The sequence below is a fragment of the Mesoplodon bidens genome (genome assembly GCF_964165515.1).
Source record: "Mesoplodon bidens genome assembly, chromosome: X".
NCBI lineage: Eukaryota > Metazoa > Chordata > Mammalia > Artiodactyla > Ziphiidae > Mesoplodon > Mesoplodon bidens.
This window is the reverse complement of record NC_138163.1, coordinates 103,210,147-103,230,459: the sequence shown is the minus strand read 5'-3', so window position 1 is coordinate 103,230,459 and position 20,313 is coordinate 103,210,147. Positions and strand designations below refer to the sequence as shown.

General features: G+C 38.2%; 1 protein-coding gene across 7 annotated transcripts in view; it reads right to left on the bottom strand.

The window, feature by feature from the left end:
- Positions 1 to 20,313, bottom strand: part of CASK (calcium/calmodulin dependent serine protein kinase) — a 392,946-nt gene that overhangs the window by 56,318 nt on the left and 316,315 nt on the right. For all 7 annotated transcript variants that reach the window (XM_081222810.1, XM_081222812.1, XM_081222813.1 and 4 more), the window contains exons 12-14: positions 12,786 to 12,863; positions 10,006 to 10,086; positions 3,285 to 3,473 (exon numbers count right to left, since the gene is read on the bottom strand). In XM_081222810.1, the coding sequence (XP_081078936.1) occupies positions 3,285 to 3,473; positions 10,006 to 10,086; positions 12,786 to 12,863 (348 nt within the window). The remainder of the gene's footprint in view (positions 1 to 3,284; positions 3,474 to 10,005; positions 10,087 to 12,785; positions 12,864 to 20,313) is intronic.

The window sequence follows — 20,313 nt, the reverse complement described above, 5'->3', positions numbered from 1 at the left end:
TCCTGGAAAAATGTTGTAAGTTAATGTGTAAGTCAAATCTAATTTCAGAAGGGAAATGATAGTATGATGGTGGTTCCATCCTTGAAATTAATAAATTAATGTATTCATTCAACCAATATTACTGTGAACCTGTTATATGGTAGACACTCTGCTAGACAAAGTAGTGAATGAGATAGACAGGGTCTCTCATGGCTAGGGAAAGTTCACCTCAAACTAACTGGAGTTAATATTTCTTATTTTGTCTACTTCAAACATTTCTCTGCAGAGAGGAATTGATTCTTGTTTTCTCTGTTCATAAGTTCCCAAATTCCAGGGAAAGCATTTGGCCCAGTTACCGCTGAACCTACCCCAGCTTGGGGTAAACTCCTGGCCTTTCCTTGTTTACATTAGCCTCTCCCCTGTTGTCTAAGCTATTTTAAGTTTGGTCTTTAACACCTGCAACTATGGGAGTACCAATCAATAGAGAAATAATTATAAGTGAGATGTTAAAAATGGGAAAACAGGGCTTCCCTGGTGGCGCAGTGGTTGAGAGTCCGCCTGCCGATGCAGGGGACACGGGTTCGTGCCCCGGTCCGGGAGGATCCCACATGCCGCGGAGCGGCTGGGCCTGTGAGCCATGGTCGCTGAGCCTGCGCTCCGCAGCGGGAGAGGTCACAACAGTGAGGGGCCCGCGTACCGCAGAAGGAAAAGAAAAAAAAAAAAAAAAAAAAATGGGAAAACAAGGGTGTAATGGGAGTATAACACCCTTGTGAGATGGACCCAGCATACATAGTTGGATACATTGTAGAAGGTCCAAAAAGCAAAAGAGATCATACAGGTATATCCTGCATGGTAATATAATGTTTTTAACAGGACAAATAAGCAAGCAAATGAAGTTGTATTAAATGTAATAGAAAACTATATTATTGAAAATATATTTCACATAAAAATAATTTGTTTTTATGGCAACCAATTAAAAGAAGAAATACACACCTTCACTAGGATCACAGAAGACGGAAGACAGGAGGGCTTCTTTAAGGAGACTTTTAGGGAAGATTCAAGGCTATTTTATGCTTTCTGAAAAATGTAACTCAGGGGTGTAGTTTTATGCTTTTACTCAGTCTATGTTTCTATGTAGTTAACCATACAGAAGATCAAGCAACTGTCATTGGGTTGCTTTAGGATATGACGATCACAAGACATTTCTAGGCCTCCTTCTTGTGGTCACTTCCACTTTCCTGTCTGCTCTGATTGGCTGAACATCACCCCTCCTCCTGCTTCTCTGACACAGCCTTCTCTCTGCTATAGCTCTGTCATAACTGCACCCGTTAAACAAACTGTGCTAAAGTGCATATTTACTTGTTTAATGTAGGTAGCCCTGGGACTTCCCTGGCAGTCCAATGGTTAAGACTCCACACCTCCAGTGTAGGGGGCACAGGTTCGATCGCTGGTCAGGGAACTAAGATCCCGCATGCCCCGCAGCGTGGCCCCCACTCCAAAAAAAAAAGAAAAAAAGTAGGTAGCCCTGTGGAAACTGAGTTCCAGGAAGGGGCCATGTCTTATCTGCCACTACATCATTGGCGTACAGTGATCTGCACATAGTATAGGCACTTAAAAAGATTTGCTAAATGAGTGAATGAATACATAAAATGAATGAGGGGAATATTAGACTTTCAGAGCTGGGTGGGATTTTGGGGATCGTGTAGTCAAGCACACTTTTGGTAATACTTGCTAAGCAAAGTATGAGCAAAACGAGGCCCAATGACATGAAGTGATTTGCCCGAGGTACCCAAAAGTTGCTACTGCCCACACTCTTTTAAGTCAAAGAGTTGCTTGGGGAGCACCAGATGGGTGAGGTGATTTGCATGTCCCCTGTCTGCTGTAAGTCCTGAGATAATATAGTATAACTGGCAAAGAACAGTAAATGAGAATTACAACCCGAATGTCTAGAGTTGAGGGCTTTCTGGAAATTGCAATCATAGGATCACTGCTCTGTAACTCTTCCTATAACTTGGAAAGCAACTGGGCAACTTTCTTAAGTAATTTGTTTTCCTATATCCCAATATCCCTTTTCTATGCTCTGAGGAAAACATATGAATGCATACGTTTGAATGTTTTCCTTTTCCCTAAAGAAATGATTTCTCCTAGAACTTGGGACTTTCCCAATATTCCCTGTCTCAGTGGGCAGCATCATTGTCCATCTGGCTGTGAAAAGCCTAAAGCTTAGGGTCATCCTCAATACTTGCTTCTCCCTCAGTCCCCAATGTTAATCCATTATCAAGGTCTTTTGTTAAATCTATTCACTTCTTTCCATTTGACATCCATCCCTCTAGTTCAGAGTTCCATCATCTCTCCCCTGTATTACTGCAATAACAGTCTCTTAACTGGTCTCCCTATATCCACTCCTGTCCCCCTCTAATCCATTCTCCAGAGTAATTACTTCTAAAATGAAAATCTGATCTTATCTCCCTGCTTAAAACTCTTCAATAGCCTCCCACTGTTTTTAAGATAAAAAACAGAATCAACACTTGTGAGGTCCTGTTCCTGCTGTACACCTTGTCTTCTACAGTCCAGCTGTGGTGCCTTCTTTCCATTTTAAAAACTATGCTAAGAGCCTTTTCACTAGCAGGTTTCTGCATATGCTACTTGGTTTGCCTGGATGGTCTCTACTCTCCCTGCCCCCTCTGTTAACATCAAGGAGCCTCTCCTTGATCTTCCCAACCTATGAAAATTCTATGAGGATGAGGCAGGGTTCAGCATCATTCTATTCCAATGCTACACCTAAGTACTGAGAAAACGAATTCACATCAAATAGGTAGACATGAATGGAAGGAATTTTATTTTAGCAATGGCACTCAATTCTTTGAATGTCTTCCGAATTAGTCTTCCTCTAATTTTGTTGAAGGCAAAAGATCTGGAAACCACTAGACTTGTAAAAGGAATTTTAGATGTTCACTTTTTCAACACCAATTCCAATATTTCAAACTTTCTTTGCTGCCCCAGAGGTTTTTACACTCTAGACTAATATATCAGGTCTGTCCTTTTTTGTTGTTGTTGAAGAGCAACTGTGAAAGGAGAGGTGGGAAGGAAAGCCAACATACCTTAGGCGTGGTGTCAGGCAAAACGATTTTAGGTGGGGGTGGGGGGGTATGGTGGTGGCCTATTTAGGATCTGGAAACTGGTTTCTTTAAAACTATCCATGCCTTCCTTTCCTCCCCACCTCCTAGTAGTAAAGGTGGAAGGTAGCTGCTCTAACTCATGCTGGGATTTTATGAGAACACAGAAAACTTTCTTTTCCTACTTACCATTGGTTCATCTGTGTTCTTTTGGAACTGGACCAGGCGAACTCTGGTCACGTTCTCCATATCCATGTCTCCATTTGCGCTTTCTGGAGAATCACCATTTAAATAGGGAGAGGTGGGAGGAGGTGTAACCCTCAATGCTTCATCACTGTAAACTTCATGTGCCACTACATCGTGAGTCTGAAGTAAGGCCTGATATTTTACGAAGGAAATAAAATATTAATAATAGAAGTATTCCAGCAGAAGTCTATTATATAAACATATATAAAATTATTCTTTGCCTCTCAAAGGTATCTCTCATCTAAAGAGAACTCAGAGCACATTACACCTAGATATAGCCATGCCATAATTTCTTTGTGATAAATAATCATGATAGACGGATTTTTAAAAATGAAGGAACAAATGAAAGAATGAGTGAGTCAATCAACGAATGGATGTGTTTGTTGACTATCTGGGTAAGAGGTGTTGTCCGATGCTATGAAAAAGTGCCCAACTAACTTGTTCAATTAAAGGCTGACATAATGCAATTTCAAATAATTTAGCAGAAAGAATCATTTGTACATAGAGCTGGCAAATTTGTGCTGGGGCTTAAAATGGAAACAAATTTAAAAAGAAACAGTGCACTTTCTAAATTATTCTAGACTATACAATGTCAATGGTATGAAACACCACTGTACGGGAAGAATTAATATATTACTTTAGTAATGTACCAGAGCTAAATGACTGAAGCTTTAGGGGTACATAAAAACCACCATAATTTGTATGACATTTTGAAGTGAATTAAATATTTTTGAACATGCTTCTTCGACAGCCAGTGTTATATTTTTCAGATCAACACAAAGCACAATGGTTACTCTAAACTCAATATTTTCAAATTCACATAATTTAAAGTCATGCAAGCTGCAGTTTCCCTGTCTAAATTACTGGTTGCCAAATTTATACCTGTTTCTTCAGCTGTACCTTTTGATATTTAGAATTTTTTAATTTCTGTAAAGTAGATTTTGTAGAATGTAATGTGTTCACTGCCTTTGTGAAGCGGTATATAATTGTATAATTTCTGTGTGTAAACTGAATGCTTGGGCTTTCAATACAGTATTCATATAAAGCAATAAATATTAATGTTATGAAATATTTGAGTACATTTTTATCAAAATATATAAGAATCCCTTTTTTAAATTTCAGATACCTGAAGTACACAGATGAACTTATAAAACTGATGCAAACATTTTCTGACACTGTATCATATGCTCTGGGGTGATTTGGGCGGCAACCACAAGTTTTGCATTTTGCCTACTTCAGTTGCTATGACTAAAAATACCAAAATGAGTTGGCTCTGTTTATGTCTGTAGGATATTATACTACTGACTGACATGACTGTCAGGTTTACAGCAGCTAGATGATATATTTGTGAATATGTCTCATAGTTGAAATAAAAACTGAGTATTGATTTACTTTTATCCAAGAGGGGAAAAAAATCACACGTTGTAAATTTTTAAAAAATTTTTTGCAAAAATGTTAAAATGAAGCAAATTTTAAATGTGACATTCATTTGTAGTGACCTATTCTTTATTTTCTTGAGGGATATTTTGCCAATGAGAGCAGATTTTAAACATTTTAAGTTTAGAAATTTTGAAATTTTCTTTAGAATATTTAAGAAATTATTGTCAATAAACCTATTCTTTAAAAAAAAAAAGAAACAGTGCAATAATTGGTGCACTGAGCAAATGTCTTTCATCAATGGTATTAACAATAACTCTGCTATATAACGCAAAGGGTAATTTATATCATACATCTTAGTAAAAGAAATAAAAACACACACAAATGTACCTGAAGAAATGTAATTTCCCAAAATATCACATGATATGGAGCTCAAAATCTAAACCTTTTTAATGTTTTTGTTCATTTCTACTTTTTGGAGCACTTGCATAAATAAAAAGTAAGTTGACATTATTATGACTTCTTTTTGCAAAGCCCATCATTAACAAAGAAAAAGTGATTTCTTTGCATTGATATCTCCATATGTCATCTTGGTGAAACTGGGTAATAAATATCCCTTGTTTGCCTAAAAAAGGCTATTCTTCCACTTACTGTACATTTTCTGCCATCATAAGAAAGTTTTTAATAAGCACGAATATTTGAACATTTCTACTTCAAAGAGAATTTTACAGCTTAGTATCAGTATGTTTGGTGCTTTATGCATTATATTTTCTTGTATACTAACTATAAATTCAGTTTTATTTTAATCTGTGATCTGTCTGGTAATGAAATATCTAGAGATAATGAAACATAATTAAAATCACCTTAAAAGTATAGCTTGTAGCATCTCAAATTAAGTTATTTAATTAAAAGATTTACCAAAGTCATGACTTGGCTATTTTAGGTACTTTAAAGGTACGCATACGACGCAAAAATAAGATAACAATGTGGTAAAATCATAAAGATGATGATGTTGATCAGACATCAATAGAGCATATGCTTGGAGCAATATACCCATTTTTTAAAAAACATCTTTATTGGAGTATAATTGCTTTACAGTGTTTTGAATTTGTAATGGAAATGCCAGATATTTCCAAGATCTCAGAGGGCTGGTCTAAACTGGGGTCTAGGTGAGGGGTACCGAGGGGCACTAAGCAGCACAGCTTGAAAGCAGGGCTCCACAATGGTCCTGGGGACCTTGGCTTCCTGACCAGTGCCCTGACTACACCCTGCACTAATACCCCAGGCCAAAGTGGTGGTGGTTATGGTATGTAGGGAAATCCCTCTTTTTCCTGTTTAACTGTAGCCACTTAAGAGACTAAGATTTAGTGCAGAAAGTAAAAATCAATAATAGACAAACTGAAAAACTTCATCTGTTAAAATTAGGTTCATTGTATTAATTATAGATGTGTCTTCTATAAACAGTGAATTTTAAAACAATTTTTAAAAAACATGCTTTGTATGACTGGAGGATATATACCCAGGTAAACAGAGAACCAAGCTTCATTAGGATAATGCCAGTTACATGGGTTGGAGAAAGTGTTTCTACTGCTTTTTGCAAATGATTTCTATCCATCCTTTTAAATTATATAAGCAAACACCTGTATTTAATGTATTATTTATAAGGAAGGATAAGCCCACAATCACAAAAATAATACCAAAATTGAACTTTAAGAGAAAAATCCTTAAATTATATCATCAAATGAGGTCATACTTGATATTAACTGCTATTTGTCACTGTAAAAGACTGCTACCACAAAATGAAACTTAATCCAATGCATATGCAAACAGAAAAAAGGGGTCACCTACAGTTAAAAAAAAAGCCATTAAAAAAGAGTATGCCAAATAAAAAATAGGGAAATCAGAGTTTGAATATTTTTCTTCAAGTATGTCATGAGGTATGATTCAGCAATTGTTACTAAGCTGAAATAGCTATTATTTTTAATTACATAAGAAGAATCATGTAATAGGAAACACTTCCGTATGTATGTAAAAAGGACGTGGACAAGACAACTAAGAACTTCAGACCAAAGTGGGAAAAATTCATTTAAAATTTATAGGAAAGGGACTTCCCTGGTGGCATAGTGGTTGAGAATCCGCCTGCCAAGGTAGGGGACAAGGGTCCGATTCCTGGTCCGGGAGGATCCCACATGCCACGGAGCAACTAAGCCTGTGAGCCACAACTACTGAGCCTGAGCTCTATAGCCTGCACCCCACAACTACTGAGCCTGCGTGCTACAACTACTGAAGCCCATGTGCCTAGAGCCCGTGCTTTGCAATGAGAAGCCACCGCAATGAGAAGCCCTCACACCGCAAAGAAGAGTAGCCCCCGCTTGCCGCAACTAGAGAAAGCCCACACGCAGCAATGAAGACACAATGCAGCCAAAAAACCAAAAACCAAAAAATAAAATTTATAGGAAAAAATATGAATTTTAGGTTTGAAAGTGGTTCCTCTGGCTTCTGAATTACAATTACAAGTCAAAAAATTAATCACTTAATAATGAAGCTTTCATATCAACCTAAGGCGATTTTTAAACATCTTGTTTTTTGGGAAAGTAGGATACAAATTTGCTTTTAAAAAACAGGATCTAGAACAGAAAATTTTGAAGGAAAAAATTAAAGCACTGACATTCTATTCTGTTTATATTGTCTTTATCCTTAATGTTTTATATTTTACAACTGCAATAAGCAAAGGATCTGTTCTTTTTTAAAAAATAAGTCTTTCAAATGGAGTAACTGAAGGATAGTGTAATAATATTTTTTATCATGACCTCTAGAGTACAGATTAAAAAAAATTTAAATCGACACTTTTTTACTCTTAATTACTGTAAATATTTATAAGTATCTGTATTTTTAAGTATAAGGTAATCCAATATTAAATCCTCATTTTAATGATCAGAAAGCAAAGAAAAAGTCAGATAATTGAAGAAATAAGTATAAAATTATAAATATGCTAAGAATAACTCCCAAACCTTGGTATAATAAAAATTATAAGCATTATTTTCCTTTAGCTATTAATATTTCTTTAAAAATACCAGATTTTGAAACCATGACCTTTCTTAAAAAATTTTTTTTTTTACTGGAGTATAATTGCTTTCCAATGTTGTATTAGTTTCTGCTATACAGTGAAGTGAATCAGCTATATGTATACCTATATCCCCTCCCTCTTGGACCTCCCTCCCCACCAATCCCACCCATCTAGGTCATCACAGAGCACGGAGCTGAACTTGCTGGGCTTTATAGCATGTTCCCACTAGCTATCTATTTTACGCATGGTAGTGTATATATGTCAATCCTAATCTCCCAATTCATCTCACCCTCTCCTTCCCCCACTGTGTCCACATGATCTTAAAATGCTTATAAGATAGAAACCTCCAGCATTTAAAAGTTTAACACAGTATATATAGCTTGGAATTATATTTGCCACATGGGACATTATCCAAACATATGCTTATTTGGGAATGACCAATGAGTTCAAATTAAGTTTGTAGGAAAATCGATACTCATTACAAGTCAACCCACATTTAAGAGCACAGGCTTTGGAGCCAGGAAGATCTGGGTTTTGAACCTCAGTGAGGCCACTTACTAGGTGGATGACCTAAAGCAAGCCTCTTTGCCTTTCTAGGTTGTGGTTTCCTCTCTGAACTGTAAAATGGAGTTAATCACATCACTTCACATCCCAGCCATCAGTAAGTCCTGTCATGTCTAACCATATCTAAAGTAGAATCCCAATTTGTTCATTTTCCACCAGCCCCATCCTTCTTCAAGCCTCTACCACCTCACAACAGCCTCCTAATTGGTCTCCCTTTTTAAACTCTTGACCCCACCATAGTCCATTCTCTACACAACAACCCCAGCAATCTCTAAAGCACAGTTCTAACAATATTTTCCTGCTTGCAATCACTCAGTGTCATCCTACTGCAATCAGGAGAAAATCCAGACTCCTTACCATGGTCTGGAAGGCCCTATGTGGTCTGGCCTCTGCCACCCTCTCCAGCTCTTCTTGTACCACCCTTTCCCTTGTTTACTATATCCCAGCCACAATGGCCTTACTTCTGTACTTTGACCCTACAAAACTCTTTCCCGCCTCTGGGCCTTTGCATTTGCTCTTCCCCATGCTTGGACATTCAGAAAGCTTGTTCTTTCATATAACAAGTCTTAGCCCACATGTTGGCTCCTCAGAGGGGCTTTCCTCTGACTATCTGAAGTAGCTTCTACTTTACTATCATCTCTGCCCCATTATCCTTTTTTTTCATAGTTATTATCACTATGTGAAGTTATATTGTTTGTTTTACTTGCTCACTGTCTGTCTCTAGCTCACCTATCCATGTCTCACCTAGAAATGGAAGTTCGTTTGTCCTATTCACGACTATCCTTAGTGCCCAGCACAGTGCCTGGCATATAGTAGGCATTTACATATTTGATGAGTAAATGAAAATGTCTTTTAGGTACCTAGCTGGGTGTTCAGAAATTACAAGAACTATTTATTATTTCTGAAAATGTTTACTAATAGCAGTGTACATATTAATTTCTCTCTGATGTCAGAAAAGCAAAATAAACCAAGGCTTCGAAGGTAGGTAAGTTGTGAGAGATGGGGCTGTCTGAGCTTTAATGGTTTTCAAAAAAACCTTAACCTTAAAAAAAGGATTTTATTTGGGTATATATTAATTTCTTTATTTAGCTTACTTCAAATCTGAAAGATCTATGGGTATCAAATGGTCCTACATCATTCTCGGAATTGAGCTGGGGTTACTTATCAGTTTATAGATAGACATGTCTGTCCAAAACATACAGGCTTCTATCTACGGAAAACACACTGCACAGAACAGTCAGTTGAGGTGGGGCTAACCTACCTGCAAACGGGCAAGTTCCTAATCTACTCAATGTTTTACTGAGAACTTACTATGTGCCCTACACATGACAGATACTATGGAGAAACTAATAATATTCATTAGCTAACATTTATTAGGCATCAAGCATATATCAGGCACTGTGCTAAGCACAGTAGATGTATCATCTACTTAATTCTTATTCCAACTCCATGAGGCTGGCAAACAGCATCTTTACAACTATGACACAAAGTAAACAACAACAAAAAATTTTAGTGTATCTGGTATTGTAATCTTAACCGTCTGATATTATACGGCTAAAAGCACATTTGATGAAGATTGCTGTATTTCATAAGGATTAGTAAAAACTTCTTTTGAAAGTGAGGTTTTATTTCTATGTAAGTTTAATTGTTACTTACCATGAAATGAGGTTGTGTTAAAATACGCTTTAGTTCCTTTGCATCGTTATTCTCAGGGTAACATGAAATTTCTTCCAATACCTAAAAAATAAGGAAGATATTTAATAGTATAATGAGGATGCTAGATTTAGAAAATATAGAATTCTTTTAAATTAAAAATTATGAATGGATTTTTATGGCAGGCAAAATAATTATTTTGGAAAAAAATTCATCATTTTATTCAAAGGTTATTAATATATAAAAGAGCCACATTGGTGGTAATAGAAAATAAAACAAATTGCTGTAATAGTCTCTGCCTTCATTACCCAACTATAACTCAAAAGATTACTGAAAAATACAAAACACAATGACAAGTCTGTAATACATATTTATTATAGGTATAAGCAACTTAATTAAACTTAATGGGAAAATATCTCTGCAAATCTTTTTCCAAACTCACCATCAAGATGAATCTGTAATAAAAGTTGGTAACAGCTTTCTTTTATATTAATAAAACTGTCAATTCCTTTCAGAAAGATTAAAATGACAAAGGCTCAAATAAAAACAATTTAAAAAAGAGAAAACACTTAAGTACTTTTCCTTGTAGCCTGAGAGAATCAATGTGATTCTCCACACTCATCTCCTCACATTCACCACATCTCGGCAATGGTTCCTAGAATTAATTGCCAGGGAATCCAAGAGAATAATTTAAAAATAAGACACACAATCAAAAACTTTTCTCTTTTCACTCACATTTTCTTCATGAATTAGTTGTTAACATTTTCTCTATATAGGTTTAAATAGTTGTTTTCAAATGAAATTGTTCTTAGAAAGTTATCCCTTACCACTAGGATGGAGTTTACCCATTTAAAATTTGATTATGTGACATGAGCCCAGGGGAAGGCCTCTGTTCCTTTTCAGAGTACACATACTACTACAGTTCCAAGTGTACATAGTTGGACTCAGAGTGGTTATACACATTGCACTCAATCCTAAAAGTTGAGCCAATCGAGGATTGCTTCAGCAGGATTGGATGTCAGGGGCACGCAAGTCATGTACCAAGTAGGAATCTCTTGACTCGCCTTTGAGAATCCTAATTCTGGCCAGGAAGGAATGTTTTGAGGTCACTTAGCCTAAGGCTTAGATCTCAGCCAGCTACTCAACCACCTCCTCAGAGAAGAACAAACAAACAAACAAAAACTATAAGGTTTCCTTCTGATCTAAATGTACTCTTGTAAAACAACTATACCCCAATTAGAAAAATGTACTCTTAACAAGTGCTGGTTATGCTGTTAATTCATATTGTTTAATGATGATAAGCCAATTCTCCTTTGGTGTATTTTCTGCTTTGAGTTTCTAAACCAGTGAAACAAAAGATGAAACAATATACTCTCTCTGGTCCCCTGCTACTCTCCCAGCCTATGATTTTAAACACTGAGGTGTGGTCTCCTAATGCAGACAGAACCTCTCCTGACTGCTGCCCTGACCAGGTGGGCAGGCCTAGCGGTTTCCACAACCTTGCACTTGGTTCTCAGTGAATATATATATTCCAGTACGGTCTTGTGTTTAAAATCTGATAGGGAAGGAATTATGTCTTTCATATTCTTTCACTTAGTAATTTCACTTTATAAAATATTTTTCTGGGCTTCGCTGGTGGCTCAGTGGTTAAGAATCCATCTGCCAATGCAGGGAACACAGGTTCGAGCCCTGGGCCGGGAAGACCCCACATGCCGCGGAGCAACTAAGCCCGTGCGCTACAACTACTGAGCCTTCACTCTAGAGCCTGAGAGCCACAACTACTGAAGCCCGCAAGCCACAACTACTGAAGCTCATCTGCCTAGAGCCCATGCTCCGCAACAAGAGAAGCCACTGCAATGAGAAGCCCGCACACTGCAACGAAGAGTAGCCCCCACTCACCGCAACTAGAGAAAGCCCGTACAGCAACGAAGACCCAACACAGCCAAAAATAAATAAATGAATGAATAAATGAAAAAATACTTTTTCAAAGGAAAATATTTATTTGTATAAAGACTTCTATGACATCAAAAAGTGAAAAAAAACCCCACTAGGTATCTAACAGTGGAGCATTTATAATTCATTATAATTTAGTAACAGCAGAGAAAAATTATGCCATCATGAGAACTTATTTATGAAGACCTAGCAGAAACATGGAAAAATGCTTATTATATTAGGCTAGGTTAAAAGAAAGATATATTTTGATTGTAACTACATAAAAATTTATATGCAAATGGATAGTGATTAGAAAAGGATATGCAAAAATGAAAATTACTGTGTTAGGGTGATGGGATTATAGACGACTTTTTACTTTCCAAACTTTCTGCAGTGTGATGTTTCTATAATAAAAAAAGTTAAAATTTTGTGAAAGATGTACACTAACCAGTAATTTATAAAAATGACTTCTCTCTGAACTTAGTTGTTATAAACATTCAATTAACTTTCAAAAATTACCACCTTAAAAAAGCAACTCAAACTTGCATAGCATGTCGATTTCCACCAAGAGTGGTAAAATAACTTTTTCTTTTTTTTAAAAAAAACAGGAGTAAAATTGGTATGTTAACATGTTCAAGTTTACATACCAGAACTAGAAATCTAAGCAATGTTGCTGCCTAGATTTTTTTTTCTTTTCTGTATGTAAATGCTCAGTGATAAACTTAGAAACACTAAATCTGAGTATAATGGTCTAACTGTGACTTCAAGGAAACTGCCTCTTACTGTGCAGCAGAAACGTTTTCATACCAAATATGACACCCAAATACACTGACAAAATATATATCGCTTACCTCTTTGGCTCTCTGTACTGCATCACTCGGAGGATTCCTGATTTGCGGTGAAGATTTTGTGTTAATTTTGTCATATAGCTAAAAGCAAAGGAGAAAATCCAATCAACATTCATAATTCTTTCATAAATTCAGAGCTTCATATTTATTATTTCACTAAACAATATTTTCCCCTTAAAAAGGCAGGCTGGGGCTTCCCTGGTGGCGCAGTGGTTGAGAGTCCACCTGCCAATGCAGGGGACACGGGTTCGTGCCCCGGTCCGGGAAGATCCCACATGCCACGGAGCGGCTGGGCCCGTGAGCCATGGCCGCTGAGCCTGCGTGGCCAGAGCCTGTGCTCCACAACGGGAGAGGCCACAACAGTGAGAGGCCCGCGTACGGCAAAAAAAAAAAAACACCCCAAAAAGGCAGGCTGATGATTTTAGTGGGATCTTCTTGTTAATGTCTTATTCATTCAAATGAAACTTGTTGGGATGAGTGCTACGCGTATCTCTTTAAAAATCACCAATATTTCAGTAATCACAGCATTTTTTCCCTCTGATAGAAGCAACATTTAATAAGATGAATACAGAGTAAAATGAAAGAATGCTTTCTGGCCAAGACACGTCTGAAGGAATTTTCACAGCAATCTAAATCTTGGGAAAGGGCAAACCCAACTCCTTCTAGGAAGGAATGCTCTCACGAAAGGTTTATACTTGTTTTACTAGGGCTGTTCATTAACAGTATCAGTGCTGGCATCCTTCAGCAAGAAATCAAGGACATAAACCTTTTTCCTTTTTAATTTGTAAATTCACAGAGTATGGGAAGAAGCTGAAAAGAATCTATACTTTAAAAACTCCTCAAATCTAAATGATCCAAAATTTAACTTTCTGAAGTAAATTCTTTAGAGAAAAATCTCTGTAGTGTAGAAGTGCAATTAAAGTATTAATTTCTACTTCAGACGAAACATCTCATTCAGCAGTCTGCTTTGAAAAGTGAAAAGTTTAAAATGGTCTTGGCTAGCCGGCCACTTCTATTTCCTAACTTCTCTAAAATAAGTGGGGGGTTTTGGGGGTTGGTTTTGGTTCTGTTCTTTTTTCCTTCCCTACTATGCACAGCAGTGCTAGTGGAGAGGTCACATACCATAATATTCTTCAGATTACAGTTACACTTGTTTATACTGATGCAGGATAAAGCTTTATGACTTGTAAATGTTTGGGCCACACCATACATAAAAATTCCTAATGATTAATAGGCAGACAGATAGACAGATAAATAAATAAAGCCTAACGATAGCAATGTGAAGATAGAGCACTGACCATTTTAAAATGGCGGCATTAAGAAAGTACTACTAAATTAGAGGTTAAATAAATAGTATAAGTAGGCTAGTAAAATACGCTCTATTGGGCCTCCCTGGTGGCGCAGTGGTTGAGAGTCCGCCTGCCGATGCAGGGGATACGGGTTCGTGCCCCGGTCTGGGAGGATCCCATATGCCGCGGAGCGGCTGGGCCCGTGAGCCATGGCCGCTGGGCCTGCGCATCCGGAGCCTGTGCTCCGCAACGGGAGAGGCCACAACAGTGAGAGGCCCGCATACCGCAAAAAAAGAAAAAAAAAAAATACGCTCTATTTAAAATATTATATTAACATTTAGGGAACTAGTGATATGTGGCTTGTTTATAAAAGTTTGCTCGAATCCCTGTAGAATACACATGGGCAGTCTCCATATTCTGAATGACTTCCATCTCTAAAGATTGTAAATTTTGAAATTTGGAACCACCGAATATATTTTTTCCATAGAAATAAATGGTATATGCAGTGTAGGTTCCCAGACTAGTCTATAGAGATAAATGAAATACTGTACACATGCAATAAAAAGTAGGAGGGGGGAAAAAACCCAACCCCGCAAAAGTAAGGAATCGTAAGTTAAAAAAACACATTTAAAATACCTAACACTTAAAAAATAGATATAGCCATCACCTGACATGTCATAATATTAATAATCAAACAAAATAAAAAACCTACATGGATAATTAAAAAGATTTTTAAAACTCTTAAATGCTGTTTGGGAAAAAGAAAGCAAATTTAATTTGAGGCTTTTCAAGTTGACGGCACTATCATTTATAATGTCTTTATAATGCCTAATTTCACCACAAAAAGTTTTGCCTTTTTCTTGAACAAGGACTATTACTAATGCTACTTTCAAAATTTTCAACCATGATTAGAATTAGTTTCTATTTAAACATTTAATAAATGCACATTAGTTTTAACTCACAAAACAACAAAAATTCCAAGCTCCCAGAATTGCTCTCACTCTATCACTGGAGACCTTTTATTTTTGGCTTGGTCTTATGATGCCAAGTACAGTTCCCTAGGTCTTATATCAGTATGGTTTCTTGAGGACTTGTAGCAGAATCAGCTGGAGTAGTTACTTAAACGTATAGGTTTCTGGGCCCCACTGCAGATCTACTGAATCAGAATTTGAAATGGGGATCCAGAAATCTGTGCTTTAATAAACTCCTTAGATATTTGTAAATCTTATGCCCAGTACCAACTTTTGAGAATAGCTGTAGCAGTACAGATACTAACAACAATGATAGTTGTTACTTTTATTGAGCACTTAGTAGATGCTAGTTACTAGTCAGAGTTCTTAATATATATTCTCTCATTTAGCCTCAGACAACCTTGTAATGTTGATATCCTTACTACTCCCACTTTACACATGAGGAAACTAAGGCAGAGAGTAGCAAAGTGAGAACCAACGTTCTAGCTTTACAACTTCACAGGTGGCATGCAGATAAGGCCCTGATCCAAGGAAAGTGCTCAGATCAAATTTCCCTCTGCTCCTTTGGTTTTGCCTGATCCAATTAATCACACATTCACCCAAAGTTCAGTGGAACTAGTGGTGGGATGAGGGGGAGGTGAGATGCTTAATATGAAAGGCAGATACAATAGGAAGGAATTAAATGAAGGGACCTTCTGCTTGAGGTGGGGACACTGGGCTCCGCCCCTCCAACTCCTAGGAAAGTGCAGGACTGGAGCAGTCAAGGCAGGCATTGGATAGAGTGGATGGTGTCCATGTGGTTAAGAATAGATGGTGAATTTCAACTGCCTGCTCATTAACCAAAAGAGTAATTAAGAACTGAGGCAGGAAGGGACAGGGAAGGGGCTTACTTTCACCATCAGTGGGAAGAAGTGACCCCTTGTTGATCCATCTAACCATCTAATATTTACTGAGGTCCTACCATGTACTAGGCAGTGGAATAGAATAGAAATTCACTGGGGTTATGGAGAGGAAAAAGATGATAGTTGCTGTGCTCAAAGAAGTCACAAATTCCAAAGACGTGTATAACCAAAGGCCCAGGAACATATGCCAGCTTGATCCCCCTGAGGACCTGAGAGTACCTTGGTCCCCAGCAATATCAACTAGGAAATATCTCAGTGAGCAGTCCCAAGTTGGGGACTATCTGGATGTGTATGCATGGCATGCCAACCTTCATTCCCCTGCCCCCTATTTCTGTGACTCTATCTTTGCCTTAGGGATTCAAAATATTTTAGGGATACCCATAACAATTACAAACTGTTTGAGAGATATGGCAAAGTATGTAAATAAAAAGTCATCAACAGAGGAAAGTTTGAATGCAATGTAACGTTTAATTGTTTTAAAACAGTCGTCAGGAGTATGCAGCTTTTCAACTTCTCATTCTTATGGGTCATCTTCATATTCTGTGCTGCCTAGGAGATGCTATTCAGGACTCAAAGTTCAAATTCAGGTGCAGTTTTCCCAAGGTCTGGAGGCAAGTGAGAGGTGGTTGAGTTTTGAGAACAAAGGAAGGCTGCAGTTTCTCTTCCTTTATCACCCTTTATTGCCCGTCCCCCTTCTACCATATACAAAGAATTCTTAGAATGATGTGACTTTGGGACTTGGCCTGCTGTCTTGGACTTTCAGCTAAAGCCCAGAGCTAAGGCCAATAGGAAGTAAGTGGTCTGCTAGGAAGCTGCCAGACCATCCTTCCAGGACTTGCTGAAAGGTAGCTAAAATGGTCCTTCCATGCTCACCCTAGCACCCCATTCTGCCTATAGTGACAGATGCTTGGAATCTGTAGAATCTAAAGGACTGAGGCAAGGGAGCATTTGATTTTCCCTTCTCCTTCCTGTTGGGGAGGAAAGGAAAGGGAGTTGCTTCTTCCCTCATGCAAAGTGAAGGATGGTAGATGCTCCAAAAGACCCATGTACACAAACTAGAGGTGCCAGCAAGGAGAGCTCACTATCTCATGCTCTGCAGGGATGCTTGCTGAGTTGCAGCAATTTACAAGGTCCATCTTGGTGCACCCAGAAGAGCGCTGTGTGGGAGTCTTCGGAGTAGCTTGACATGTGGCGTTTGGGGTCTCAAGTGAAAAGAGCCTCTTTCCTGGTTGATGGCAGGGTGGGAGGCCAACAGTGGGGCAGCCCACACTTGGAGTGTATTTTATGGCAAGACTGTGTGTTTCCCATGAGTCAAGGAGCTGCCTGAGAATGTAATCTGGCTGGAGCCATCTTGGCGGAACCCTGACCAAGAGGGTTGTCTGCACAGAGCAAGGGGACCCAGGAGTGGCCGTGGGGTCACAGCTGAAGGCAGGAGCTGAGAGTGCTGCTGAGGCCAGCTGCAGAGTACATGATGATGCAGGAGCAACCCAGGACAGAGACAACATCTGGATACCTGCCACACCCCGGGCATTAACAGCCAAGAGGGCACTGGCTGCCTGAGGGACACGAGTACAGAACATGCTGTTTGAGTGGTTCTTTCTCTTTTCCATGATCAGACTCTTGAGTCCTCTGACATTCAGTAACAGCACGTAGCATGAGGCTGAGTACATAGTAGATGTTTAATAAATGTTTCTTAAAAAAATGAGTATTTAAATGGTGCACAGGAACTGTAAATAGATATATTTTTTAAAAATCAGAGTAATATAAAAATAAACAGAGTAGGAATACTTATTTCACCTTGTTTCTTTAGGAACCAGGTATCACAGTATCTTCTGTCCTGCTTGCACAGTTAAAAACTTTCCCTCAAAATTAAGAAATACAGTTTGACCACATTTAATTCTTTTTTTGGCTATGTTTCAAGTCTGACTTCAAAAAATTTTCAAGGTAAAAGAGATCTTAGATATCAACATGATTCAATTCCTCCACTTTAAGAAGGAGAGAGCTGATGACCAGTGACATGAAGGGATGCACTCAGGGTCCTGCAGCCAGAGTAGCAGGGACTAGACTGGCTTCCTGATGTGCGCTGTCCTTTCTCTCATACCAGAGTGCCTTGGTTTGTATTAGAATTCAGTAACATGGTCTCATGCCAGGGAGACACCTTCAGCAAATATTCGGGAAAAGAACTGTAGAAAATGCCATTTATAGGCTGTAGAGAAAAAAAGCAACTAAATGTGATTTTTAAAAAATAAATAAATTAATTTATTTATTTTTGGCTGCATTGGGTCTCCATTGCTGTGTGTGGGCTTTTCTCTAGTTGTGGCAAGCGGGGGCTACTCCATTGCGGTGTGCGGGCTTCTCATTGCAGTGGCTTCTCTTGTTGTAGAGCATGGGCTCTAGGCACGCGGTCTTCAGAAGTCATGGCACGCGGGCTGCAGTAGCTGTGGCTCGTGGGCTCAGTAATTGTGGCTCATGGGCTCTAGAGTGCAGGCCCGGTAGTTGTGGCGCACAGGCTTAGTTGCTCTGCGGCATGTGGGATCTTCCCGGACCAGGGCTCGATCCCGTGTCCCCTGCGTTGGCAGGCGGATTCTTAACCACTGTGCCACCAGAGAAGTCCCTAAATGTGATTTGAAAGACACTAGGCAATCAACTACAAGCCTTGCCCTATTAAAGAATGTTAGAATCCTAATCCTTGCCTGGCCAGATGATAAACATTTCAGGCTTTGTGGGCCATATGGACTCTGTCACAACCACTCAACCTTGCTATGTATGTGAAGGCAGCCATTAATAGTCCATAAATGAATGGGCATGGCTGGGTTCCAATAAAACTTTATTTACAAAAGCAAGTAGCTGGCTGGATTTGACAGCTGTAGTTGCCAACACTTGCTCTAGAAGCTCAAATTCAAGGCGAACTGAAATGACAAAATATATTTCCGTTTGTTGTTTGCTTTCCTGCCATCTGAAGATTTCAAGTGTATTTGTAAAGCTGAGGTGTAGAGGGTGAGGCAGAGGGAGGGAAGACTGTTAATAAATTACTCCTGGAGAGAAAACAAGAATGACTGTATTATTGTTTGTTTTCTCTTTCTAATGAAATTATAGTTACCCAAGTTCAGCACTTTTTATTAAAACACACACACACACACACACACACACACAGCCCAAGGCAAAATGAGGAAATGTGAACAGCTGCAAGGGGAACAGACTCTTTCATGCTGTCTCACTCACAGACAGGTCTGCTCACTGCCAGTCTCTGGCACTGGGTCAGATATGACCCCACACGGCTACATGGACATGCTTCATCTTTCTGTCTTAAGGAGTAGAAAAGCACAGTTCTGTTAAAAGGCCACATTCTATATTTGGGATGGGTTGTTTTAAATAAAGCAGAATAAAGTTGGTGGTAATATTAAACTGAACTCTCCTGAGATTGTACTTTCAAACATAAGTTAACAAGTTAATGTCATTTTTTATTTACATTCAAAACACTAAATCAAGTTTCTTTTTTTTTTTTTTTACCATACTCCACGGTACCTCACTTTCTTCTGATTTTTATCCTCAAATAGAAATCTTTGTTTTGCTCATAGTTTATATGCAGCACTTAGCGATATTAACATTTAAAACGGAGTGGTTGGTGGAGAACCTATAAAATTACTATCACCGGGTTATGTGTCCCACTAACTTTCTAGCACAGAGAAAACCGAATCTAAGGACCAGAATGTACTTAGCTGAGAAAGATGATAACTTTTGCAACTAGGCTACAGACATGAGCCAAATAATGAATGGGTTTGTAGAGCTGCTGGGAACACAGAAGTATATTAGCAACCATCATCTTACCACCTAAATCAAAGATACCAAAGAAGCTCCCTGCTGGAAAAGAATTAAAGTTTTCAAGAGTCAAATATTTAGCTGCAAATTATGTAATGAAATGTGTCGGTGATCCTAGTAAAAGATAATAACAGTGTTCACAAGTTTATATTGCACAACAATAATGGGAATTGAAATGACTTGCTCTGGAAACATAGACTATCGTATTAAGAATTTCCTTACAGTTGCTGTGAAAGAAGCTGGGTGATTAGGAACAAAGTTCCAGTATCACATCTTTTCAGTGAACCCAGCAGATCAGCTATTGATATCCAATAGTATTTTAAAAAATACATTTGAAATCTGGAAAAATGTTAGGGAAAGGTGATTTAATACTAAAATATAAGGAACTGATATTCAACTACTGCACTGGAGCCAGTTTTCTGAAGCTAGAGATCAGAGAAAATCTTCTGAGATCTAAAAATCTATCTTTCCTGCTCAAGTTTATATATAAACTTACTGTCTTTAGGTTAAAAATATAGAAATGCCCTTTCAACAATCTTTAGTGTCATTA